General features: G+C 42.4%; 1 protein-coding gene across 3 annotated transcripts in view; it reads left to right on the top strand.

Moving 5' to 3' along the window:
* Window positions 1-27,167, top strand: part of KIAA1328 (KIAA1328 ortholog) — a 258,387-nt gene that overhangs the window by 19,098 nt on the left and 212,122 nt on the right. For all 3 annotated transcript variants that reach the window (XM_039543310.1, XM_039543309.1, XM_039543308.1), the window contains one exon: window positions 11,012-11,127. In XM_039543310.1, coding sequence (XP_039399244.1) covers window positions 11,012-11,127 — 116 coding nt within the window. The remainder of the gene's footprint in view (window positions 1-11,011; window positions 11,128-27,167) is intronic.

Raw genomic sequence — 27,167 nt, forward strand, 5'->3', positions numbered from 1 at the left:
ATTTGGCCAGATTGAACCTTCATAGGTTCTGATTGTGCCACACTGTATGCATGGAAATGTCATGGTAGCTGAGAATAATTCCTGCATGTTTATCACAGGATCATGGATGGAAATTGTTTGGTTAATAGTTTGCCTTGAGATGGGCAGTTGAAGGAAGGGATAAAATCCTGGCCATACTGAAGTCCAGTGGCAGAACTTCCATTGATGCAGGTGGTCAGAATTTCACCCAAGATTTGCTGTAATAGCTCAAGTTATTGACCCATCTCATTGGGTATCTTGACTATTCTGCAATGGTTTATGACTGGTGGAGCAACTGGAGATTGTCCTCATCTCTTTACCCTTGCAATTTTGTACGTAGAAAAGTGTGTGTGTTACTCTTGAGGGCATTTTGCACTAAAAAATTAAAAACTCTGCAAACAATATTTTAAAAATCTGCAAAATTCTGCAAATTTTATTTCTCAAATAAATGTGGAGGCTCCAGCCTGGCAGTGGGGAGCACAGGCCACTGGCTGCACGGAGGTAGGAGATCACCCTGCAGCTTCCCACTGAGACATGGACTCAGCAGTGAGACTGGACCCAACCCTGACACAGCGCAAGGATCAGGCCTACTCCAGAAACACCCCAGGGCCCTGCCACTCCATGCCAGGTGCACCAGCTATGGGCAGGCAGGCTCAGCAGGGCAGGATCCAAGTGTGGAGGGGCTTAGCGTGGGGGAATTTAGGTGTGGGTTGAGAGGGTTCTGTGTGGGGTAATCTGGGTGTGGGCAGCTCAGGAAGGGATCCTGGGGGGATCTGGATACACAGGGGATTATTGAGGTGGGCGGGGGGCGCTCTGGCTGCAATGGGCCTCTGCAGGGGAGTCAAGGTGAGGGTAGTTGTCTGGGTGTGGAGGGCTCAGTGGGGTGGGGATCCAGATGCAGCTGGTTGGGTCTCGGTATGGTGGGGTTTCTGGGGCGGGTGGCTCATCGGGGTGGTGCAGGGGGACTGGGGTTTGTCAGGGGGTTCTGGGTGCGAGGGAGGGTGTGAGTTTTAGCGGGAGGGTCTGGATATGATGGGATCTGGATGCACAGGGGTTGGGCAGATGGAGGAGCAGCTCCCTGTACAGTGATCCCTTCCCCTGCAGCTGAGGAGCGATGAGTGCAGGAAGCATGGGGGAGAGGTGTTTGCAGAGCTTCCTACAGCTTGGGGGTAGTGGGTCTGACCTGGCCCCAGATGCCGTGCACAGGAAGAGGAAGTCTCGTTCTCCTCAGCCCAGCCGGGACTAGCAGCTGAGCGCAGCACAGGATAGGAGCCACTAGCGGGGTCTTCCCCAGTCCTGCCCCCTACCCCATAGCGATTTATCTCTCTGCCGACTGCCCTGGGCAACCGAAACATACCACTGGTGAGGGTCACATGACTCCTCTTGTGGCTTCCTTTTGCTTCCCCATCAGAAAGTCATTTTTCAGCAGGGAAGCAAAGAAATATGTGGGGGACATAGATTCTGTGTGTGTGCAGTGGCGTAGATTTCCTCTAGGAGTAGTGTGTGTGTGCGTATTGCTTCCAGACTCTGCTGAAGAAACATGGAAGAGGATTATTTTTACCTTACTTTGACTAAGTTCTAATGTTGTTAACTATAATATTATCCTATCCTTTGGAAAAATTCCAGCTACAGTATTTGCTTCTGACCTGTGCTGCAGGGAATTTCAAGGGTTGACCACACACTAGCTATAAGGGACTTGATTAAATTGAATTTTAATATCGGGTTGAAAGAAGGAACTCAGTCAGATCCCTTCTAATCTTCTTTTAGAGGCTAAATAGTTATAGGTTTTGCACTCTTCTGTCACTTGTAAATCCTAGCCATCTCTTTGTCTTTTTCTGAACCTATCCAAACTTTTTTACATCTTAAGGTGAAGGGACATGAACTGGATTGGGTGTTCCAAATGAAACTGGTCTGTTGTTGGCTATGTCACATCTTCTTTACTTTATGTGCCTTTTAAATACAGCCAATGCTCTGTTCGCTTTAACTAGAGAATGTGGATGGACTCATCACTCCACTGTCCCTAGTGACTGATGCTAGACATTCAAAAGGTTTTGCAGACACTGTGTGCCTTTTTTTCCATGTTCCAGCTGGGGCTCTGCTCATTGTTGATTCCTTGAGGAATTTCAGAGCCTGGGGTTAGTCATGGCTAAGTTACCAGAGTGCTCTGTGTACTGAGCAGTGCAAGTGGGATATGATCATTGGGCTCGCTGCTCCATGGGAACCTCTGAGTGTTTTTGAAACACCCATGTACTCAGGCAGCTGCTTCTGGCTTACGGATGCAAGTGGCACAACTATACCAGCAGGAACAAGTTAAACCATTACTCTCCACACAAGACCTATTAGCTAGGGAAGATGTTCCTTGACTTCACACTGATGCAGGCTTTCCTGCTTGCAGGCTTCCCAGAGCAGTAATGGGGAGAGAGCAACGCACAGGATCCACACCCTCTCACTCCTTGACAGAGTCATAACTGCCCTGGATCTTTGGGGTTATGATGGGCATCAGCCAGCTATCTGTCCGACACTGCCTCTGGGACTTCCTAAGTAGGGTGGCGGGAGTGGCCATACAATACACTTTACCAAAACATGTTTTTGCAACTAATACAAGAGTCTTGAGAGCCCACTCTCCTTCAGTGTCTGGCATAGTGGATGGGGGGTTGTATCCTTTGAGGATTCCCAGGATGGACAGCTTCCATGAATAGGGAGCATCCTCACTAGGAATATGATATGTGTGACGCCAAGCGGTAGTTCACAGCTGTAGTAGCAAGATTTGCTGATTCTTGTCTTTACACTCACCCCCCAAATTCTTCTTCCCTGCCCTCACAGTTTGTGTGTGGAGTCAAGGAATTCAGTTGTATTTTGGGTGAGTAGAAGTATCAAATAAGATGCATATACCATGCAGACTCATTCATTAGCAGTCCTACTCCTCACAGCACTGGGAGGACAAGTACTTGATCTCTCTGTTTGTCTTCTCTCTGTTGACAGAGGGCACCCCTAGAAAATCGAGCCCCTCACCCTTTATTAAATCTTCAATTAAAGGCAGAGCACTGGTATAGCAGTTTGCCTGTCTCAAAATGAGATTGAAGTGTCTGCATCCAACTGGAGGTACATTACTATACACACCTGAAAAGGGTGACAGAACATTCCTGTATGCGTGCATAGCATTGTCACAGAATGTAGAATGCCCTTGCCTGACTCGGCAGATACTGTATAATGGAATTCATGTCCTCAGTCAATGTGCGTGCAGGAGCTCAGAATGGAGAGTTTGCTGTGCCTATACGCTAGGGAACAACATGAGGATGAAATCCTCCTCCTGTTGCATCTTTATTAGGGGATATGAGGATTCCTAGCTGGGGGAACAGGGTAGCTGAGTCTGAGATACTCATCTGCTTTCTCCGTGTGGTTCACCAAGCATGTGGATTGGGTTGTTGGGCGTGGATATCTTGGCTCTAAAACCAGAGATTCTATATGTCATGGGTCGGCAACCTTTCAGAAGTGGTGTGCCGAGTCTTCATTTATTCACTCTGATTTAAGGTTTCATGTGCCAGTAATATATTTTAACATTTTTAGAAGGTCTCTTTCTATAAGTCTGTAATATATAATTAAACTATTGTCGTATGTAAAGTAAATAAAGTTTTAAAAATGTTTAAGAAGCTTAATTTAAAACTAATTAATTAAAATGCAGAGCCCCCCGGACCGGTGGCCAGGACCCAGGCAGTGTGAGTGCCACTGAAAATGAGCTTGTGTGCTGCCTTTGGCACGCGTGCCATAGGTTGCCTATCCCTGCTATATGTAGTAGAGAGAAAGAGAGCCTGGAGCACTGGGCCTGGGGCAAGACCTGTGACTGTGAGCCAAAGTCAGGCGATGTATTAAAGCAGATGCTTACAAGTTTACTGTCTGGTACATGAACTTAGCAAAGGCACTGCTAGTGTTGCTAAAACACAGGCACTTCTGAGAAGTACTAGGCACTGGGTTAGTATGTGAACACATTCCCAAAGATTAGCACAGGTACCTCCTGCCCTAGCAAAAGATAAGAGGGTTTGACAGAAGTGATGAATAGTCACGGCTCAAATTCAATTAGATTGTTGCCCAGAGGGGCTCCCCAACCCCACCAACATGCTATAAAAACTCCAGGGCCGAGAGGGGGAGGAAGCGGGAACTTGAGGCTCCAAGCTTCAGCCGCTGGGCTGGTGGTGGGGGGAAGCTTGGGGCTTCTGCCCTGCAGGGCGGCAGGGGTCTGGGCTTCAGCTGCAGGGGAGGCGGGTCTTGGGGCTTCAGCTCTCCTGGGGGTGGAGGCTCCGGGGCTTAGGGATTCAGCCCTGCTGGGGTACATTGTGGCGCCACTCCAGACAGCTCCGGCTGAACTTAAGCCCTGTGAATAGGGATGTTTTGCCCAAGACATCAGGAACAAGATACAAGGAGAGGTAACAAGGAGATGACATGAAACATTTAAGGTGGTATGTAAATTGTTTGGCTAGAAATCTTGGGGTACCTCTCCATAATCCTTTGTGTGTCCGAGGGGACAACAGAAATTCCGGCTGCTGACTGAGCTGCTCCTTGCCACGGGGCACTCGTATGTTACTGTACCTGTAGCTCCTACGGGACGCTAGGACTGTGCTTTGAAGGCTATAAACCTGGCCAAGTGCCTTTGTCCCTAAACTGTGCCGGTGGTCTTTCTTTTATGAATAACATTGAGGTCTGCTGAATTAGCTGGCTGCACTATCTGCTTGTGCTGATAACACTGGAGCTCCAAGAACAGAAGCACTGAGCAGCTGTAACAGCTTAGCAGCCTGGAAAGCGTTACCGAGGCAATGACATTCCAGCCTTCTACACTTAAAAACACTATAGTCTCCCTGTGTTGACACCTGGGTAAGAGAATAGAAACCTTGATTCAAGGGAATCTTTAGGGGACCCAAGAGGACATAGAAGGAAGTCTGAGGGGATGCACACTCAGTCCTCTGCATACACCTCAGTAGCAAGCATTGATGGTGACACAGCTGGACTGTGGACCCTAGAGCTACAGCAGCATGCAGGATAAGGTTGAATCAGTATCTGTGGCGTGGAGATGTTAACTGCTGGGGAGTGTTGCTACAGTGGATTTGTGGACTTTGTAGCCATAGGTATGGCAGGTGTTAAGTTGTACACAGCTGTGTGGAGGTGCCTGTCCAGTTCAGTACAGTGGTAGTATATTTGCTGTTGGGGTGGCCATGGTCAACTTGTTCATAAAAAGATACAAATGGCCATCCTGGGTCAGACCAGTGGTCCATCTAGTCCAATATCCTGTCTTCCGGCAGTGGCCAATGTGAGATGCCTTTGAGGGAATTAACAGAGTAGGGCAATTTTTTGAGTGATCCATCCTCAGTCATCCAGTCCCAGCTTCTGGCAGTCAAAGGTTTAGGGTTCCCTAGAGCATGGGGTTGTGCCTCTGACCATCCTGGCTAATAGCCATTGATGGAGCTGTCCTCCATGAACTTCTCTCATTCTTTTTTTCATATCCCCAGCTCAGCTGACAGTGCGCATGGTGATGTCCTGACATCACAGAGGATGTTTGCTTTGTTCTGTAGGGCTGTCAGGTTCTCTGCTGCCTTCTTTTCAGCTTGACTGCATAGACCACTACATTTCTCTGTTGTCTTCCCACTACCTACCATTGCCTTTAACTACACTGAGTTTAGTTAGTATTCGGCCCTGCAGCTGCTGTTTATTCAGGCCTTAGGTGTGTTCCTGGACTGCAGACCCAGCAACGAGTTAGGGGTGGAGGTTACCTTCAAGATAGAGAGCTTATTTAATCACCTGTAAAGCTGTATTTTGCTTGGTGCTCCCTGGTTACCTTTCATCCCCACTGTGCAGGCTGGACCCTGCTCTGTCTTGTGCTGGTGCTCCTGCTGCTGTCCTGTCTTGCTCAGGATGCTCTGATTGTCACTTTCAAAGCCAATCCCGTCCTTAAGACACTATTTCCTTGAGTGCTGTGAGCCCTGGTCTTCCCCTCAGTGAACAAAATAGATGGTGGCTTTACTAATTTGCTTTTGATGTCACATCCTTTCCCCCCATCCCATCTGTTGTCTGTTTAGGTCTTAATTCTGCATGCGTCCTGAAGAGTCAGGCTCTGCACAAGCATAAGGTTCCATACAGGTGAATCCCTTTGCAGGGTCAAATCCATGGGTTTTTAAGCTCTTCAGAGCAGGGCTTTTGGGTAGAGTTTTCAAGAGAAATCTAGGCACTTAAGTCCCATTGAAAGTCAATGAGACATGGGCTCCTAAATCACTTTTGAAAATAGGACTTGGGACCTTGTGTTTTGGTGCTATTGAAAATGTTATCCTTTGTCTCTGTGCTGGACAGCCATATGCCTGGCAAACTGTGAGCAGTACCTAAACCCACTGTTGGGGAAACACTGATCTAGTGGCTGTTATGATCATATGAGGATTTTCTTCCATTGCTGGTATACTGAAAATATGTCTTCATTCTGCAAGACCCTTAGTAGAAAATATGCAGGACCTTATGTAGTTTGGTAAAGTTACCAAGTCTGAGCTAAATTTAAAAGGTATCTTGAGCAAAGGTTTTTTTGTATCCTGTGCCAAGGGGTTTGAATGTAAATTGCACAAGAAGGTAGATTGCAGTTGTAGCAGTAAACCTTGAAATTGTTTTATTGGTTTGTTGTCTTTGTTCTCATCCAGTAATAATGCATTCTCTCGGATGAACAATGGCAACAGAGTCCAGAAGCTATGTATATTAGGAGGTGGGATGATAGAAGTGTTGTTGCCCTTTGAAGGTTCAGCTGTCTTTCTGACCCCGGGAGGAAGAAAAGACTGGTGAAAATCCTATTTCAAAACACCACAAACTGAATAAAGTTTTTTAGTTTGGCAGCAAAGTCCTTCCCAATACCAATAAAAACCATTTGTTATTTCCAAGGGAAGGCAGTACAATAAGTAAATAATAATCTCATTGAGCCTTGTCCAGGATGTGACATAAATCCAGCATAATCTGACAGAGCACTTGTATTCCTTTTCCTTGACTTCCTTTTGCTACCTCTTGTGAGTGATAATGTCGTCTGTATCTTATGTGCCCTTTATGGACTGTCTCTTGCTTTGTGGTACATAAGCATATACTGCCACATATCTTGTGACATCGCTTACTGCTGTCATTTAATTTACAAGATACGTGGCAACATGTATCAAAGAGCATCACTGCAGTGCCTGTGCATTGTTAAATACAAAGTGCAGTGCAGCACATGAACACGATGCAGACAATACAAATAAAACACAGAATATAGAGATGGGCAGAACCCATTAGATTTGGTTCCTATCCTCTTTGGCCTATACAGAATCATTCCCTGCAGTGCATTTTCTAATGCTTTGTCCAGTTTGAATGATTCTGTTGTAAATCAGTGTGGCTCTGTGCTCACATCAGTTGGTCCAACCTTTTTTTGGTGCAGCATCACCGTGGCAATTAGCAGATGATCATTGTCCTTTATGTCCCCTCATTGTAAGCAGCAGCATATTATCGCCTAGGCCAACAAATTTGCTCACGCCCCCTCCCCAACTCCGCCCCTTCCCCAACTCCCCGGCCCGCCTCCTCCCCCAGGCGTGCTGTGCTTCCCTCCTTCCACCTCCCGGAGGGAGTGAGTGAGTAGTGGCGCGCTCGGAGGAGGCAGAGCAGAGGTGAGCTGGGGCCCGCGGGTGTGGGGAGTAACCTGGGGCGGGGATGGGGCAGGGAACCGCTCCCTGCCTCAGCTCACCTCTGCTCCACCACCGCCATCCCCCGAGCGTGCCGCAACTCCCCTTCTCCCCCCTCCCTCCCAGGCTTGCCGCGGGGGAGCGGAGGTGAGCTGGTGTGTGTGTGTGTTGGGGGGGGACAGTAATTTTTTGAGGGCCTAGGGGTGGCAAATTTGTTAATCGCCACTGATTGTAAGTGCTGTCACCTTTTTTCTCTTCTGTTCATTTTCTCATCACCTTTTCTGCCTTTTTTCCCCCCTGTCTCATTTGTGTGTATAGTTGCTTTCCTTTCTACTGTTTGTTCTCTTCTCCTCTCTTGCTTTGTGGTTCCTCCTCTCTGTTCAGGGGCGGCTCTTGACGTTTCGCCGCCCCAAGCACGGCGTCATGCCGTGGGGGGTGCTCTGCCGCTCGCCGATCCCGCGGCTCCGGTGGCCGCCGAAGGCACCCCGCCTGCCGCCCTCCCGGTGACTGGCAGAGCACCCCCCGCGGCATGCCGCCCCAAGCATGCGCTTGGCGTGCTGGGGCCTGGAGCCGCCCCTGTCTCTGTTTCCTACTTGCCGGAAAGCTACACGCTGCTTGGAGTGCAGGCATCTATTACTGGCTTAATGGAGCTAGGCCATGTGTGGTACTGCAGCTGAAATGAGTGCTGTACATTCAGAAAGAAGAAGCTAATACTGGTGAGCTGCAAAAGCCTGAGCCTAAAGTGATGTTTGCTGTTCCTGTAGCTAGTTGCATTAGAGCTCTCTGTGGGAGCAGTGTTGGATGACAGACATATGTTGACTTATTCACAGCCATAGGAGCAAATATTAATGGGACCTGGGGTGGATTCAGGGTCATGTAGCTTTCTCTACATTCATTGCATTCCTCCTCTGGTGTGTGCATCCCCCACATGAACCAGTCTTGTGGTGGATCTGCATTGGTGAACACCATGACTGTGTAGAATTGTGTAGGACAAGAAAATGGGCATAGGCCCTTTGTTGCTGGAATGGTTTGACACCACAGTCATCTCTTGCTATGTATGATATAAAAAACTGCACTTAATGGTTAACTCTGGAGCCTCAGATTGCCCCACTATAAAGGTGGTGTAGATACAGGGTCAAATCATCCCCTTATACTTTTATTTTTTGGCCTTGGGTTTGGAGAGCAAGGATTTGAGCTTTAGCATCAGCCTTGTCAGGTGGCTACTTCTCATTCTGTACAATCTTTGTTTGAGCTATAGTTAAGGCTGGGGGTTGGAGCCTGGCAGGTGTCTCCTGGCCATGGCATTCTGCCTCACCCCCACTGTGGATTTTCCTGTACTGGAGAATGCTGACCCAATCAACATTTCTGTGGCTGCTCCCTGAAATTTTGAAATACCTTCATGCCCCCATGGGAGAGTTAGGGTGCTACATAGATGACAGAGCCTGTTCCTGATTTCCCTGAAGATCTTGGGACATCAGTGAGTTTGGCAACCTGTGTCTTCCCATTTGTCCCAAGGAACAGGCCCTCCTTCTTGCCCCAAAACCACCTCCTCCAAGTAAAGTAAGCTGAAACGTGGTCAGTTTCTTGGCCTTTCTACACATTGTGATTCGATCCCGTTATCTTCCACATGAACATTGGTAAAACACTTTGAGATCCTTCAGCGAAAGGATCTACAGAAGTGAAGAGCATTATCTATGTTGTTTATCCGTCTAAAGCAAATAGCATATTTTGGAGAGCTTTTACAAAGTCAAGATTTCCAAGCCACATTTTTAGCATAGGTAGGAGGATAGTCTGTGGGTAATAATCTTCAGCCTACACAATGCCAGAATAATTTGGGTGTTTTCCCCTTCTCTTTGGAGTTCACTTTGAAATGAAAAATAAATTATCATTGCAAACCTTGCTTATGTTGTCATGTTTTAATTGCTGTCCAATTATTTCTACCAAGCAACAAGATACAAGGCCTCAGGGCCAAGACACAAGCAATTGCTCCTGTATTAATACTTAAGCATTTGGCAAAAGAAAATCTGGTGTCTAGAAAACTTTTTATTTGGTGAAAAGATGTGCAAACAAACAATGTTTTGCTTGTAAGATTAGAAAGGGAAATACGTTCTTAAACTCTTTCTGTCTTGGGCCCTGATCCTACAACTGGATCTGTATGGGTAGGCTCTTTACTCTTGTATGGACCTCAGTATGGCTCCATTATGGTCACAAGGGTCAGTCTGCACAGATCTAATTGCACAAAGCTTTGGGCCCTGTCATAGGTCTCACCCCCACTTGGAGCTGTTGGGTACCAATGTGGGGACCTGCCTTGGTTTCCCTCTAAACTAAAATCCTAGTTTAGGTCTGGTAAAACTGCCACCACCCAATCAATTACGTGGATTGGGACACAATCCTTCCCCAAAATCCTAGGGGATCCCAAGAGCCCCAAATCCATGGAGTTCTTAAACCCAGGAGAAATAAACCATTCCCCCTTGCTTCCTCCCCCCTCCCTTTTCCTAGGAGAGACACCGGGATCTAACTACAGAGGGATACCTCCCCCTCCTCTTTCCCTGAGAATCCACCCAAGGAAAGACCAACCAAGTCCTTAATAGAAAAGAATTTATTAAAGAATAAAAAAGAAAAGTCACTGTCTCTGTAACCAAGATGGAACAATATACAGGGTCTAAACTTATCAATCTCTGGAGAGAATTCCCCCTCCCCCTTTCTCAGTAAAAGCAATATCAGTACAGACTTAAAGAAATTATATAGCAAAACACAGAATTGCAAATACAGAAATAAAAGTATAAGAATACTAGTTCCTTGCTAATACTCACTAGCTTGAATAGAAATTTGTTGCAGAAACCTGGGAGGACTTGATTAAGATGTCTGGACTCTCTTAATACCCAAGAGAGACTCTCTAAGAAAACAAAGAACAGGGGAAAAAAACTTCCCTCCACACGGATTTGAAAATAATCTTGTCCCTCATTGGTCCTCTGGTCAGGTGTCCACAGGTACTGCTTGTTAACCCTTTACAGGTAGACAAAAACCTTAACCCTTAACTAACTGTTTATGACAGGCCCTTGCTTGGTAGTTTATATGCAGCCCTCTTCCCTGCCCCTCCAAGAGACTACCTACTTGAAAAGTTTTCTTGCATAAAGTCACATGTATATTTCACTTCAAAGTTGGGGGAAATTGCCAGATGAAGGCCTAAATTGGTTACGGGCGGAGGAGGTGGATTGGTGACGGATAAAGTTTCCCTGGAAAGATCGGAAATTAGGCCCCGTGGTCGTGGTCATGTATTTTATTTCGCTCTGACAGGGCCATTGGTCTCTCTCTTATCGTTTCAGGGTAAGTGAGGAAAAGGAAGAGACAGAGGAGCGACTGAGAGCAGAACAGGAGTCATTTGAGAAGAAGATCAGACAGCTAGAGGAGCAGAATGAACTTATCATCAAGGAAAGGGAAGATATCCTTTTAAAACAAAACCAAAACAATGTGTGGTGGGATTCACTGTCTGAAATAACAAGTGAACTGCAGAGAAATAATTGTTCTAATTTATAGCAGGGAATAAATCTGCATGTGCTGCCATTCAAAAGCAATCAGAGATGACTTGTCAGCATGTGCTGCTGGTTCATTTGAGCTTGAAACTGCCATCCAGCTGTTCCTGTGATGTTATTTTTGCTATGAAATAGATATTTGTCAACTACAAACGACAATAAGGAGTTTATGCATTAAAATATGGTTATAGATTTTTTTCACTTAATCCTGTTAGAGGGTTGTAATTGAGGGCTAAAGCTCCTTTCACATGGCTTTCCACTACTTTCAGTGTCCAGAGACAGAATTTACACTGAAAGCATTAAAATAAAATAAACCTTAAGATCAGGGGTTTGGCCAGCTCATACTGGCAGAAGTTCACAAAGTAGTATTAATGGAACCAAACATTTTTAAAAATAAGTAATGGATACAAATTATGCAGTTTAGACCTGTATTAAAAATTGAAAAACCCATTTGGATCCCAATGCTGGACTGTGATCTGCACAGATCCATGCACTGGGATCCGCCTGCATGGATCAGATTGCAGGATCAGGGCCTTGGTTTATAACTAGATTGAGCATACAGGGGACCTCTGAAATACGTTGGAGCCTTGGTCTGTCTTGTATTCCATCACCCAAATCCTCGTTCTTACACGGCTGCCTTTCTACTTTAAACCTTCAGAAGGCTAACAAACAATCCCAACAGGGAACACAGGAGAGGGTTTGATTAATACAGTGACATTAATTTTGATAAAATAAACTGTTCTCTGTACTGCTGAATGATATACAGGCTGACAAGATTTGCTGACTATGATGTAGCTGCTGAGAAATATCAAGACACGTGTTTGTGCCACAAAATACAACAAATTTGCAAAGACTATTCTAACTTCAGACTTAGCTTCAGTGGGACCACGGTTTGTACTTTTGCATTGATTTCAGTAGGGTCAGGATTTTGTGATAGTGTTCTAGTTCTTGGGTCTTAATGTGCTTATGAATTTAAGTGAGATTCATCCTCTGGGGGAATATTATCTGTATTGGTGAATATGTACATGTAACTTCCATTAATGCTAATGACTGTTAGTCATTGGGAAGGAAATATACCCCCTCTTTTTTTTTTTTTTTAAAAACCTTTATCAGAAATGGATTGTTCAATCATACACATCTTTTCCAGGAGAGTTCTGGCAAAGATGGCAGACTGTTAATACATGCAGTTTTACACTATATAAAACTATAAAATCTATGAACATAAAACAAGGATATAATTTAAAACAATATAATTTTAACTATGGGAACAGTTATCCATCATACATGAATGATTCAGAATCTTCCACATAACTCCGATCAGTTAATTTCATACCTCTTGAAGTCTGTTCCAGTGCCGAGAAGCTGTATAAAAGACTTATTGAAGTTGAATACAAATTCTTGCTATTTGACAAGTAAAGCGATACCACTTCAAGTTCTGTTTAAAGGCACGGGGAATTTATTTGCATAGATGGTACCAGGAATATAATAATTTAAAGAGAACCTCTGAAGGCTGGTAGACTCAAAATTTGACCTACCTTGTTCTAGAAAACGTAATGTAATTAGTTCTGTACTAACAAACCATTGTATTCAGCTGAGCACTTAGAAGTGCCCTACAATAGCAAACTAATCTCTCTAGTCTGTTAGAGGCAAATATCAAACCAACTATAGTTTCAGCCTTCCCTGGGGTTAATTTGAATATCAGAAAGAAACTACTGTGGAACGTATACATTATCTTGGCTTTCTCTTTATAGAGAAATGGCTTTATTTTCTTAGAAGCAATAACTAGCTCAATGAGGATGCACTTGGCTGTGTACTAAATGGCTCAGTTCTAAGGTGTAGAAGTTCAGAGGGAGTTCTGGAGGACCAGGCTGTCTGAGTACTAGTGTGTAAATGAGCCAGATTCTATTTTGACTCAGGGTTGCATGCAAGAAGCTGCAGGGGAATTCACACTGAATTACACAGAATTCACATTGAATTAGTGAGTTACACAGAATTTTGTATTGAGCTTTGAGCAGTTTCTCAGAATAGGGAGAAATGGACTTATGTCTTTATTAGAAACTGGTTTGAACCAATCTCATGACTGATCACTACTATTTGGTTAGAGAACTATACAAATCAAAACCTTTGAAAACATGAGACTAAAAGCTTTTTCTACGTACTTAGTGGCCAAGGCTTGAAAACACACTTCAGTTGAGTACTTTCCATTGGTGGATAAAATTGAACAGATGACAGCCCTGCCCAGTGCTCTGTCTGAATCATTGGCAGAGTAAGACATAATGTTCCCAATCATAAGAGGGCACATATTGTAGTCAGGGCTGGTACCACCACCTATTTTTAAGGTGGTCTGGCACTACCCATTATAAAACCCTCCTTTCAGTTGCTTATAGCTTTGCCAAACTCTATTTCTTTCTCTTCCTTCCAAAAGCTGGGGTGGGGGTGGCCTGATTTTCCGACTAAGACACTGCTCCTGGCCCAGTTGGGGAACACGTCTCCTCTCCTGATCTTTGAGACTTGGTTGTAATCTTTTAGATAGAAGTCTGATAAATGTTCCAGTCATATGAAGCAGATAGTTGCTATCAGTAATTTAGGGCCCAAATATGACCACCTTCCAGACACTGGGGAGATAGCCTCTGTATTATAAATATCTTTTAAAAGACAACTGTTTCTTCTGTAGTGGTGGGCACCTTTGAAAAATGTACAATAATAATTCTGTCATTAAGAAATAAGTGGCACTATTATTGCAAGACTTCTTAAACCAGTGTTTGTTGCTCTGTGGCCTCTCTTGCTGGCTCAGCTGCAGCAGATAAAATTTGCTTTTTCTTCTGATGATGCTAAAGCATAAACATGGAGGCAAACCAATGTCAAGATTTTTGTGAGGGTGAGGATTGGAATCAACATTCCTCAAATGTAGGGGAGGGGAGAGGAAGAACCTTTGTATAATGAAACTTCTTCTGGTTCTAGACTGTAGGAAGAAAATTTATTTGACAATAACTCTTATTTCCTGCTCAAATGATCAGTGTTTGGAGGAAAAAAATGGGTTCTTAGTGGATGCTAAGTTTCCAGACTGAGTTACTCCTTTCCATTTCTCCTTTATTCAAAATATTTTTTGCTCATCAACCCTATAGACCTCTGTTAAAATTTTTACATTGGGAGTGTATCTGGATTTTTTTACATCTCTCAAATTATGACCGAACATGATCTGCTGCTTCAAATCAACGGTCAAGCGTACATAACAAATCCTTGTCAATATTAATTCAGCTAATCTGAGATTTATCTTTAGTGCTGTGCACATGTATGGATTTTAACACTAACTGCTTAAGGCTATTTTTTCTTACTGACTGGTTTCACAAAAGTTTAACAAGTACTTTACTATCAATATTACATTGTTATAGAAACATTCTTTTAGGAAAGGTGAGATTATAGAATACTAACTTGCTCAAAGGATGAATAGATTCACTTCTTATGTGGTATCATCTGAAAAACCTTTGACGAAATAAGGTTTCTAGTATAATCACAAAACTATGCATTTCTATAGCTCTCATGTGAAAAGCACTAAATTATCTGCCCAACACCTCCGGAATGTAGGATTAGCCCCAATTTTCCAAAGGAACATTATAAAGAAATTAAGTGACTTGCTCAATGCCATTCACTTAGTTGGTGGGAAGAGCAAGAATCAGTGTTGAGGATTTTCTGATCCCACCCTGTGCTGTGCTTCTCTAAATCTCATAGATTCCGCCTTCATTTTTAAGATAAAAGGAAAATAAATTGACTTTTATCCTCCATTTCCCCATCCCTGTTTTGGATGATCCCATATATAGAATTGTGTGTTGCTGCCAAGCAAGAAACAGAGGATAATAAAGATAGAGCCTTTACACAGAAGCTTCTGCCAACCCACATAATTTTTTTGTGTTTTGGGGCCTAGTTATCAGATATTTGTGCATGCAGTTGCATTCCTAATTTGCATGCTCTATTACTGCTACAGGAAATGGTCAGAGGTGAACATGACTGTTTATGAAATTACCTGATTTGAGTGCACAGCTGTGGTAAGTGCACACGTGAATAAGCTGTGAAAGTTTGCACATGCATCTGACAGTCATGCCCTCTAGCTCTTCTTCCTAAAGTTCATACCTAAGTTCTATTGCATGTCTCTTTTCCCCCATTCTGTCTGGCCTTTCAGGAAAGAGATGAAAGGCAAGAAGGAAAAGACTTGAAACAGAAGAGGAACTGCTTTTTGCAGGAGTTCACTGGGAGCTGCTGGGTACTCAGCACTTCTGAAAGTCAGGCTGCTTATTTATGTATCAAATAAGGAGTTAGAAACCTAACTTCAGGCATCAGTTTTTGAAAATCTTGGCCTTTGGCTTTAACTTTAACTGTCCGGAATTCAAAAGCAATCTCTAATATTGGACCTCACCCTAACATGAATCACTTTTTTGAGCTATGTTACAGAGCTTATTTGATGAATGGATGCATATTCAGCACTTCAGAGTGAATTTGCCCCACTGGTTATTAGAAATTGTTTAAAGAGAGGGTATCTCAGAAAAAAAACTGATGTCAAGGTTTTTGTTACTCTTTGTCTAGATCTAATAATACAGAAGTTCAAATCCACTGTTGTAGAATGACTGGAAATTAATAACTTTTTCCTCATTTCTGTTTTTCAGTTTAAGGGAACTGAATAGCCATAGCTTATACTGTTCAGTGCTGAGAGTTTTTTTTGTTTCCTTGCTTTCTAATGTATGGATACATGCTACAGTGATATAAGGTGTTTGATGATGGGAAGATGATTGGGGGGAGGGAAGTGGAAGGAACAGAAACAATGACAAATTAGTAACTCCGCATTCTCTGTCATTCATGGTGCCTCAGTCTTTGAAGGTCCTTCCCTTAGTAGTGATACTGGCTTGCCACTAGTAAATATTTCCAAGCAACCATTATGGTCTATTGGATAAAAGCTCAGCGTATTAAAAAGTCCCTGAATATTTATATGCTAGACCATAATGGCAGCACCAGTTAAATAAGATATATATTTAGGAACTTGTTATATGTATTTAGGAACTTGTTAAACATATAAGAATCAGTCAAGGACTACTGGGTAAATAATACGTTTTGAAATTTTTATGAACTCCTAAACTAACACCGGGCACAACCTACATTAAAACAAGTGTTTAAACATATCAAAGCCTGTAAATTCATTTAAAGCTGAATGTTTGGTCTTAATTAAATTCCTCTTGCTGATAGACTGCAAATAAATACTTTAGAACAAAAGGTGACCACGTTGTCTGTCACTGGTGTTGCAATGTTTAGGATTAACCAGGGGAGTTTAAAGTCTGACTATCAGCTTTAACTATGTATAAATCAGAATTTTTAGAGTAAAATTTCAAAGCATTAGTCACAAAACACCCCATTGAAATCGGTGGGAGCTTTGTTAACGTTCCAGGTACAGATTTTGTCTGTGTGATTTGCCTTTTAAATTCATGGGTATGGTTTTGGGAAGAGAGAAACTGAGCTGATGGCTTTGGGATTCAGACTGAAATTTTTGGGACAGTTTTGCTGGCTGTCCTTCCGATGCAGGAGGAGGAACCCTCCCTCATCCAAAAGCCATGCCATAAGACTTCATGGAGTCTGCCTTGGCGAATGATGACTGCTGCTTGCTTTTTAACATTGGCCCCAAAGTTTTTACACATTTCAGGCAGGCCATTCGTATATTAAGGTGATCCTTGAGGCTGACACTAGAATATTTTTGAGCCACTGTTTTGGTGGCTGAAGACAATGAGTCATCATCCTGTAGTCACTGGTAGCAGCCCACAGGCTGTACAGTGCTCTTCATATGAGATACCAGGAATCTGTCTTCATGTTGGGAGCTGAGTTGCATCTTGCACAGGTGTAATATTCACCTACTCCGGCCATTTTTGATCCTGAACCAAAAGCAAGATCCAGAGTGTGCCCATCTATAGATATTGTCGGAAATCATCTGAGATAGACCCTTTGCTGTGAGGGCAGCAGTGAGATCCCAAGTCATGTGCAGTCACCCTAAAGAGTAAGCCTACATAGGTCAGATAAAGTCATTCCACTCTGGAAAAACTGGTGTTTACTGTGGAGGACATGCACTAACTGCCAATTTAACCTTATCCACAGAAGTATGCAAACTAACCATGCTACTTACCCGGGTGGATTGTTCCAACTATTCTTTTAATGTTGCTGAACCTTTTCAGGTGAAACATTGCTAGATTTAGAGCTGTGAGCTCCCAGAACATCTTTTCTGAGTTGTATTCTACTTGGTAACACTTGGACCCACATGAAAACAGAGATTGAGGCCTCTTAAAGGGAGGCACAAATGGCAAATGAGATTGTTAATTGCTGAAGTCTGTACTGTAACAAATTGACTAGAAATGTGGATTTAGAGAGAGTAACATACTTTATTGTGCCAAACTCAATACATTTGTCTGCTGTAGGTCCTCAGTTGTAATGATCGCATTGGGCTGACTCTGCTATTGGTGTTGCAGTCTCCCTGAACTATTTTGGAAAGTTTAAACATTTCTTACATGATTAAATGCACTTTCAATAAATCAATCCCATAATAATTGTTGTTCAGGAGAGTTCATTATTCAGTTTAGAGTTTTAAATTACTGTTCTTCTTTAAAGGAGTCTTCTGACGTAATGGTTTCAGCTAAATCCATTTGCCATACTCTGCCTTGTAATTACTTTAGATTTGAAGAATAAAATGAATGGCTTTATTATTAATCAGTAGCAATTTTGTCTTACTGTTTTTAACCTTAGAATGGCCTTCGCTTGTGAAATAGTTTTAATGGTTTAGATGACAAAACACTTCCCCCCTCTCCCTTAGGACACGGGTTCAGTGAAAGCAATGAAATCTGTTTTTTTCCCCAACATTTGTCATAGTGATCGTAATTGTTACCGTGCGTGTTAGCCTTACGGGGTGAACAAATTAGTTTGCTATTGTATGCTGTCATCCTCTTGGTCTCTCTCAGTGCCTTCATGTCTGGTCTTTTGTCTTTTAAATTGTAAGTTCCTCAGGACAGGAACTGCCTCTCTCTGTCTTTACAGTGGAGAGAACATTGTCTGAAATGAATTGTAATATTTATTTAACTTTGATCGAGTGGACTGTGTGATCTGCCTGTACTCAAGGATAATCTTGTTCCCTGTTAACTCATGCCAGATGAAAAGAATTAGGGCTTGTGTATATGACAATTTTAAGCACACTAAGCTTGGGTGTGAATCTACAGTGCTCTAGCTTCTTGTGCAACTGTGGACCCTGCTACCATGTACTAAAAGATCTGCAATATGCTTTGACCTACCACTCTTTGAAGGGCCACACGGCAAGCTAGTGTGCTGTAGATTTACACCCCACCTTGCTGCGTACTAAGTTAACTTACCACATTTTTTTTCTCTTTCTACAGTGTAGGATTCTACAGTTCAGTCTGTAGTCTTGTTGACTTTGCACTTATGGTGAGAGATCCATAGCCTATACAGCCACCTTTGGTACTAGAATGCAGCTCTGAACACAGATGAATTGCTCTGCTAGCATAAAGCACCATTTGATTTCAGTGGGGCTCTGCGTGGGTGCAGGAGTCCTTTCACATACAGTAATTTGTAGGGCTGGGATCTTGTTCAGTGTCTGGCCTTAATTTTAAATAGCGAGAGGCAATACAAACTAATGGGAAGACGTTTCCAGCTTTGTTCTTATTACCGTCTAGTGGGTGCCAGAATAGTATCTAATTTTCTGAGAGTGCTTGGAAAACAAAGACGGGATAATTGTGAAATGTTAGACACTGGATAAATCTCAGCTTTTAATTTCCAGAGGGGTTCTATAGCTTACACCTTGCTATGCTGACATTGCTTTGTTTCCAGCTAGAATTGTGGTGTTTTGAACAAGAAAGTCAACAACTTTTTGAAAAACATTAGGGAAATAGAGCAACCAACCAAAGAAACATACACCGTGTTCCTGAGAAGTCTTAATTCCAGTGTTCTCCAGGAGGTCATTAAAAGTATAAATGTAAAACTCTGGGTGGAATTTACCCAGCCAGAAGAGTATCTCAGAACTCTACCATCTGTGTCCTTGCCACTTAATTCTGTTGTCACTACACCGTCATGTTTTGGCTTTGAAAATAATAATTTTTCTTTCCATGTCCATGTTTTTCAACTAACATACTAGAGCAAATTTCAGTTTTTATAAAATGCCTTTTTAATAGTGAAAATCTTTTTTTTTTATTGGTGGTCACACAGCTGCTTGCATTGTAAATATGTCAAAAGTTTTATATAAGGTTAGCCCTTCTTGGGACCAAAAAATCCCCCAAGGTTATAGCACAGGGAGTACAGTTGTAATAATAAAGATTACGTTGCTGATAAGTTCCCCTCAAGGCCCCATGATGGTAATACCCCTATATTTTGTCTTTAAAGAAAACTGCTGAGAGGCAATAATTTTTTTTTGTATGTGTCCCATTTTCATTAATGCATGGTAATTGATGGAGTTGCAGTGACTTGTAACAGTAATGAGTTCTAAACATAAGAATGCACTCCTTTCTAATAAGTGAGCACTGCTGGGGTTTAAAAGCGTACTAAATCAGTTGCTTTAGTATGAATTTATTAGTTTTTTTTCAGCATTAGCTTTAATAGTAGTTATTTACATAAGCGTACATCCCATTAACCGCCATCAGGGCTGGAAAACATGCTGAACTGTTCATATTTTCATATAATTATTGAACATAATGGTTTCATTTGCATTTCTAAACAGTGATGTTTCTGTCAGGCTTGGAAATAGTGTCTTTACGCAGTCCCTATTTCACATCCACTTATTTGACATCGTTAAATTTTATGCTAATGTGCTTCCCTAGAATATCATCAGTAGGACAGATGCTTGTGCTTTAATATACAAATCAGAGATGCTTTTCCCTCCCCCTTCCCTGAAGTGCAAAGGAAATAAAAAAAAGCATATCTGCACTTTTTAGATATAGTTTGTCTCACTCTAAATAGCTGTATGAAGTAAAACTTCATTCTCAACCTTAGCAGTCACTCTAAAATGTTTTTACAAATACCTTACTTAGAGTGGGTGGGGAATTGCATTTTCCTCGTGGAGGAGATAGTACCCACGAAGGGCACCACTTTGTATATCAACTCACATTTCATGTATAAAGCAAGTTATCAATTTAAACAAACTTCACCAGGCCTCGGATTTACCATCTTAATAATTGACTACCGTTGAACAGAGGCTGCAGGATTGGAGAAGATGACAGTTTCTGGAGAGAAGACCAGGCAACTGAAATGCCCACGGAATCCTCTAATCAATTTGTTAGGTTTTTTTAAAACACAAAATTGTCATAATCCTGTAGGTGTTGGTGAAATCACCAGTTTAAGGGCTGTGGCTAATTAAAAGGTGGTGGTCACCCTTTATTACGTATTACGTTATTGGTGTCACATGGTTACACAAGAAAAGTTCCTGTCACAAAGAGCATTGGGTCAAGCCCAAAGTTAAGACAGTAAAAGCAGGCGAAGATAACAGTGTAGGCAGGCTAGGCTTATAATAACAACTAAATGATGAAAGGGAAGTTTCAGAGTAAAAGATCATTTTTATTTTACTCTTTTAAAAACAAAACAAAACACTCCATATTTGTTCCCTGTGAACTCCCTTTCTCTACCTCTGCACTAAGTGTGGGTCTAGAACCATGCTTCTGAAAGATGATGGCAGGTGCTCTTTGGTATAGCCATCGTGTTTAGTTATGTTGATAGGAACAAATAAATATCCAGCTATGTAGGACATGGCTAGGAGGCAGCATGGCCTCATGGAATGAGCATAGGACTGGGAACTAGCAACTCCTGAGTTCCATTTCAAGCTCTGTCACTAAATTATTGGTGTGACATTGGGCAATTTAAGTCACTTCCTTCTTCCACAGATGGGAATAGTACTTACCTACCTTCCAGGGCACAGTGATGATTAATATTTGTATATTATTCTTATTCTGTGCTGGTTCTTAACAAATCATGTGCTAGGACCTGTACAGGACAAAGATAAAGAAATTCCACAGCCCCCAAAAACTCAAACAAAAAGACTAGGATACAGGGAAGATGAAAAAAGAGAATACATCAGGCAGATTTGTCCTTGTTTTTAATACAAAACTGTCTCCCTTCTTTTGGAAGAAGTGATTCTCAAGGAGGGAACTGAATACAGATAGGGTGGTGGGTTGGTGAACTGGAAGGGAAGAGGTATTTTATGTATGAGGAGCCATGTGGGCAAACTATGATGGTTGTAGTGGGTGACATACGGTGATTGGTTCTGGACTTGTGAGAACTTCTATTATTTATATACAGTGAATAACTTGCTGGTTGCCTTGCAGACAAGTATGGAGACAAGATCCCTGTCTGGAAGTGCTCGCAATATAGGACCTGATTCTGTAAAGGGATCTGAGCACTGCAACCATGTTAAGTACTGTGGCAACTGTGTTTTGGCAGCATAAAAGGACAGTCAGGAAAAAAAGAGAACCAAAAATACTAATCCACTTCAGTTCTGTTCTTTTCACGCTATCCTCAAAATAGACTTCCAAAGAACCCCCGGTTCTGAGCTGCAAATCAAGTAACTACTCTTGAGCTAACAGTTGCAGACGGTTTATTAGAGCTGGCTCTTTGGAGCCAAGATACTTCTGTTTAAGCTTTGGTTCCAGGATTAAAGTCAGATCATCCAACCAAGTGGGCTGTAAATTGACAAGTTTAGCTGTTAATTTCAGCTAGAGTACTGGGAAGTGTGAAGAGGGCATTTGCAGCATGCAAAAGACTGTTGTACTGCAGAGATTCTGAGCTGACCTGTTGTCAATTTATCATTTTAATCCTGGAAAGAGGGCTCTAGGTATTTGGCAAGTATCCTTATTTTAATATGCAGCCATAAAAAGGTAAAGTACTGTGATTTTTGAGATCAGAAGATTAACATTTTGCCTTAAATAAAATATGATCAACTGGCACAGAATTAAAAGTAATAGAACTGAAATATTCAAACTATGACTCTAAGGTGTCAGATTGTGCATAAGTGTGACAGTTTAACTGCTAAAGTGATTTAAAAAATGAACTAACTGAAGAATGTATATACCGAGTATTGAGAATAAAACATTATAGAACAATCACAGCTATCAAAACTCACTCAAACACTCCCATTTTTAAAAACCATGGAATCAAAAGGGAAGGCTGTCTACATGGGGCTGCAGCTTGTCTGTGCTAATGCAGGTGCAGAAAAAGCGAAAGTTAATATGCTGTGTTGGCATCCCACACTATGATTTTAAGCCAGCCAGATGATTTTTATGCTTGGGCTTAATTGCCGAGCCAAAACTACTCTCTTATTTATCTACTTCCAGCAAAGGGAAAAAATGACTAGTCCAGTAACTCTCATCTTCTTTCTATGGTCTGCAGCAAGGGAGGCTTCCCATTGTCCCAGTACTGCATCATTTCTGGTAGATGGGTGTGCACTTGGAGAGATGAAGCCACACACTTGTTAGCTGATATTTATTTAAGGTGTTGTGCAGCTCTACTGTGAAATTTGGTTCTGTAAAAATGGCACCTTAGGGTTGCATGTTTGTCACTCATTAATTTCCATCTGTAATGTGCTTTTCTTGCAAGTAAAAATAGGTTTTCTGACTACTACTCTTGCAAACTCAACTTGGACTCTGAAAAGACGAGCTGTCTTCTCATGAATGGCTGGAGATAAGGTTCTGCAGTTAGGAATTCAATAAAACCTGTGTGGTTTATTTTCAGTGGGTTTGTACAGGTGCAAGTTATTGAAGCTTAGTAAGCAATTGTGGTGATGCACAATACATCTCACACTTCCTCTTAACTGCTTATGTAACCTGTGCCTGCTTGGGTTGGCACTCCATTCTGTTCTAGTGGTGGTTGGACCAGCTAGAGATTGACAACCTGCTACAGGCTTGGCTAAGAGAGAAGTGTCTCTTGGCTCAGGCAGATTTAAATGTCATAACTCCTGCTTTACGAGCCAGAGGTCCCAGGTTTTATCCCAGCTGCTGACACCAAGAGTCTGTCAGCATTGGGGGGGGAGGGGGTTGTCCAGGATTTCAACTGGGGAGTCTCTAAAGCTCAGGATGTGCTTTCCCAGCCAGGAGGAATATGTAACTGATGCTTGCTTGATGTGGCAGTCTGCCCCCTCGTGGTGACTAGACCAGCTATGAAATGATGAGCATGTGACAACCTTATTTAAGAGAGCTGCCTTAGCACAGGTAGTAGAGGTTCATGTATTAATCTTCAGAGGTCCCAGGTTTGATCCCAGCCACTGACAGACCATTATACTAACATGAGTAAAAATGTTTGATAGTCACTACAGCCAGCAGGTCTGAGTTTGAATACAGACAAGGAAGAGATCAGTGGGGTAGGAAGTTCCTGTTTTTACATAGTCACATCTCAGGACAGAACCATATGTAAAGTGATTATCTGAATAGGGCCCTACCAAATTCATGGTCCTTTTTGGTAAATTTCATGGTTATAGGATTTTAAAAATCTTAAATTTCATGGTTTCATATATTTAAATCTGAAATTTCATGGTGTTGTAACTGTGGGTGTCCTGACCCAAAATGTAGCTGTATGTGGGGGGAGGGTATCGCAAAGCTAGTGTAGGGGTGTCATGATATTCTCACTCTTACGTCTGTGCTGCTGCTAGTGGCAGCTCTGCCTTCAGAGCTGGGTAGCTAGAGAGCAGCGGCTGCTGGCCAGGAGCCCAGCTCTGAAGGCAGTGCAGAAGTAAGCGTGGCAATACATTGACCCCCTTTGCAATAGCCAGATTTCATGGTCCGTGACACATTTTTCATAGCCATGAATTTGGAAGGGCCCTAGTTGTGACCAGAGGAGTTAAGATCCTAAGGGGGCATGAACTTTTCCAGTTATGCTTGTTTTAGGTTTCACATCTCAGGAGAGAGATCTCTCTCCTGTTTATTATAAATATTATCCCATAAATATTATTTTTAGCCACATCAGGCATAATTTTCAAAAGCACCTAAGTGACTTATTCTCCTAAGTTTCCATTGATTTTAATAGGCACTTAGGTAAAATTTTCAAAAGCACCTATCTCTTAACTTTTTGGAATAAAACTCAAGTGAATGTGGCTCTGACATCCAGCTGTCACTTCAGGTATCTGTATATGTTCTGTGAGGCCTTGCTGCCCTGTTCCAATGCAAATAGTCATATTAAACTTGCCAAGGCTCTGTGTGTTACCCCATCATTGGAGGGTGGCTTATAGTTAGTTTTTTTGTTGTGATGGTTTGGAAATCTATGTACAATTTATGAATTTCAATTGATTTTATGAACTCATGTACTCTGTGTATAACCGTCAGTGTGTATTGAATCAGCTATTTTCAAGGACCATGTCATGCCCTGTCTGGAAGCAGCTGTAGGACAACCAGAGAAGTGTTGACATGGAATGACTTTGCACTGGTAAAAGAATAAATATGCTAAAGAGATTGGTCAAGCTAAAGGAAGCTAGTTCTCCCAGGTTGTCTATAGGGTTGGGAGTTGGAATAATGGAAATTCCACAGCAGAAGAGGAGAACAAATTAAGAGGCTGCTGTTTAAAAAAAAAAAAAAACATGCTTTCTGAGCTACAGCAACCATTTGACTACTGGACCTGAACAAGCTGGACTAAGCTTGCTACAGGGGCAGAGAGAGAGAGAGAGAGAGAACCTGAAGGCTGAGCAGGCGAAGAAGGGTCTTGGGACTCTGGAAGGACTGGCCAAAAACCCAAAGGGCTCTTCGAGTGGTGAGGACACTGGAAGGTGGTTTTTGGATGGATCTCTTTATTCATAGAGAAAGCAGAGACAGTGACTGTGTGTGTACGAAGTTGATTTCCTTTGAAGGGTTAAATTGTAAACTAGAGTACTGACTAGAATGGAACTCTGGGAAAGTGTGTGCTTAGTCTGCTATGGACAGTTGGAGAGTTCAGTACTGGTCCTGGGGCCTATGGCAGCTGACCATGGAGGTCCCACTTCTGACAAGGAGTACCAGACTGGGATTCTGCACACTAGGAGTAAACCTGAGAAGCTAGAGACTGCCTGGACCCTGCTCGGATTTAGTGAATTTAGAAGCACACCAGATCCAGCGTCTGGATCCAAATATAACAATGTGGTGGGTGTCTGCAGGGAGAGCTTGACTAGGTCTGTGATATGGTCCTAATTTCTTGCTTTTCAGTTCCCTTTTGCTTGTGCAACCACCAGACTGATCCCACAGTCATATTCATGAAAGTTTTTGGGGGAGTGATTTGTCATTTGGTCCTCCTTTTCCCCAGGGTCTCTAGCTGGTTTGGAAAAGGTCAGTTACATCAGGGGTAGGTTTAACTTCCAATCAAACCATGGTATGCTTTAGAAAGGGTTTTAGCATTTCTTCCTTGCAGGAGGTGTCGGATATCTTGGTTAGGAATCCAATATGCTTTCACTTCTGTTTTAGTCAAGAAGGGCCTGCGTCAGAGTTGCAGGTGGTGGCTTGATTTTGCTGTAGTGCTTCTAAGACATCACGTTGGGTGAATGGGTCTGAATTCAGAGAAGGAAGATATATTGTTGGACCTATGTTTATCATATGGTTTCTGGTGTCTCAAGTCAACCACTGATGTTGCTACCTGCTAATGGTTTCCTGGCAGTAAGAATCTTGCTCTTGAAGAGAACAGCATCAAACCAGTCAGAAGCCTGGGCTACTGTGCAGCTATGGGATATTTTTCATTGTATGCATTTAGCAAATCATTGTGTTCTACCAAATTATATGTTAAGATCTTTGAGGCAGAGACAAGCCTTACCATGAATACTTCTCCTTATGGTGTTCAGTAGTTCAGAGGCACCATAATGCCTATGTTGATTTTTCTGGTACACTGGCAAGCATTGGCTCTTACAGGGTAAGATGCGTCCTTTTAAGAAAAGGCATGTGTTGGCAGCAAACCTGGAGATCAAAAGGCTCCCCAAAATAAGTGAAGGTGGCAGAAAGATGAGGGTTCTTGAATATGGAGCAGAAGGTCTTACAGTCTGTACCTCATACAACCTCACACTTGGGAATTATTTCCTTTTATTTAGCAGCCTTGTCTGCATTCTTGGGATTGAGAAACCTATTTTTATAGTGGTGGATTCTCCTCAGTGCACAATTGATTATAGAAGGGGGAAAGTGCTGAAAGAAGAACTAGTAAGGTTTGTATTAGTTCAGTATGGCCAAATGCCATCCTTAAATGTTCGCTTGGGTGCAGTCTTTACCCAGGACATTCATTTGTCCATCTCAAGTAGAGAGAATTTGCCGCAGTTTCCTATCAGCATCTTTATTTCAAACTAGTCTCGCTTAATTGACACACAAACAATTTCTCAGTTAACATTTAACAAAAAAGTTGAATGGAAAGTTCTGCAATTTATATTCTATTTAAAGAATCACTGTTTTTTTTCTTACTGCTCGGAATAGATGTAGAAAATATGGAACTCTTCTTGCATTGCTAGGGGCTTACATTATGTGGTTCACAGGTTTGATCCTTAACTTATTGCTGGCAAACTGAACTGAAGTTGTTAACGCTTTGTCTTCAATAAAACTTCAACTTTGAGGGCAAACCAAAGTGTGTCCTGCAGCTCTAGTAGGTGGTGCTTCATGTGTCATTTTCCAACCCCTTTTGACAGGGCTTTGCTCCTTAAGACTCTCTGAGATAAATTGTTTTCGGTTGGTGTCAAGGCTTTTATTTTTATGGGACTAAAAAAATGAAATCTAGAAGTTCATGGAGTATAGTGAGGAAGTTTTTCAGTGATTATTATACCAAAGCCTAATCAAGAACCTATGTGAAGTTATTTTTTCCTCAACTTTTCAGTCCAGTTACGAGTTAGCCTGGGACTTCTACTCTAAGCAAGGTAGACCCCAAACCTCTACTTACTTACAGTATGTGTATCCTGTGAGTTTCCCTGACATACAGGCAGTTTAACATCCTCTGGCATAAGCCTATTAAA

Source organism: Mauremys reevesii, linkage group 6 (genome assembly GCF_016161935.1).
Source record: "Mauremys reevesii isolate NIE-2019 linkage group 6, ASM1616193v1, whole genome shotgun sequence".
Taxonomy (NCBI): Eukaryota; Metazoa; Chordata; order Testudines; family Geoemydidae; genus Mauremys; species Mauremys reevesii.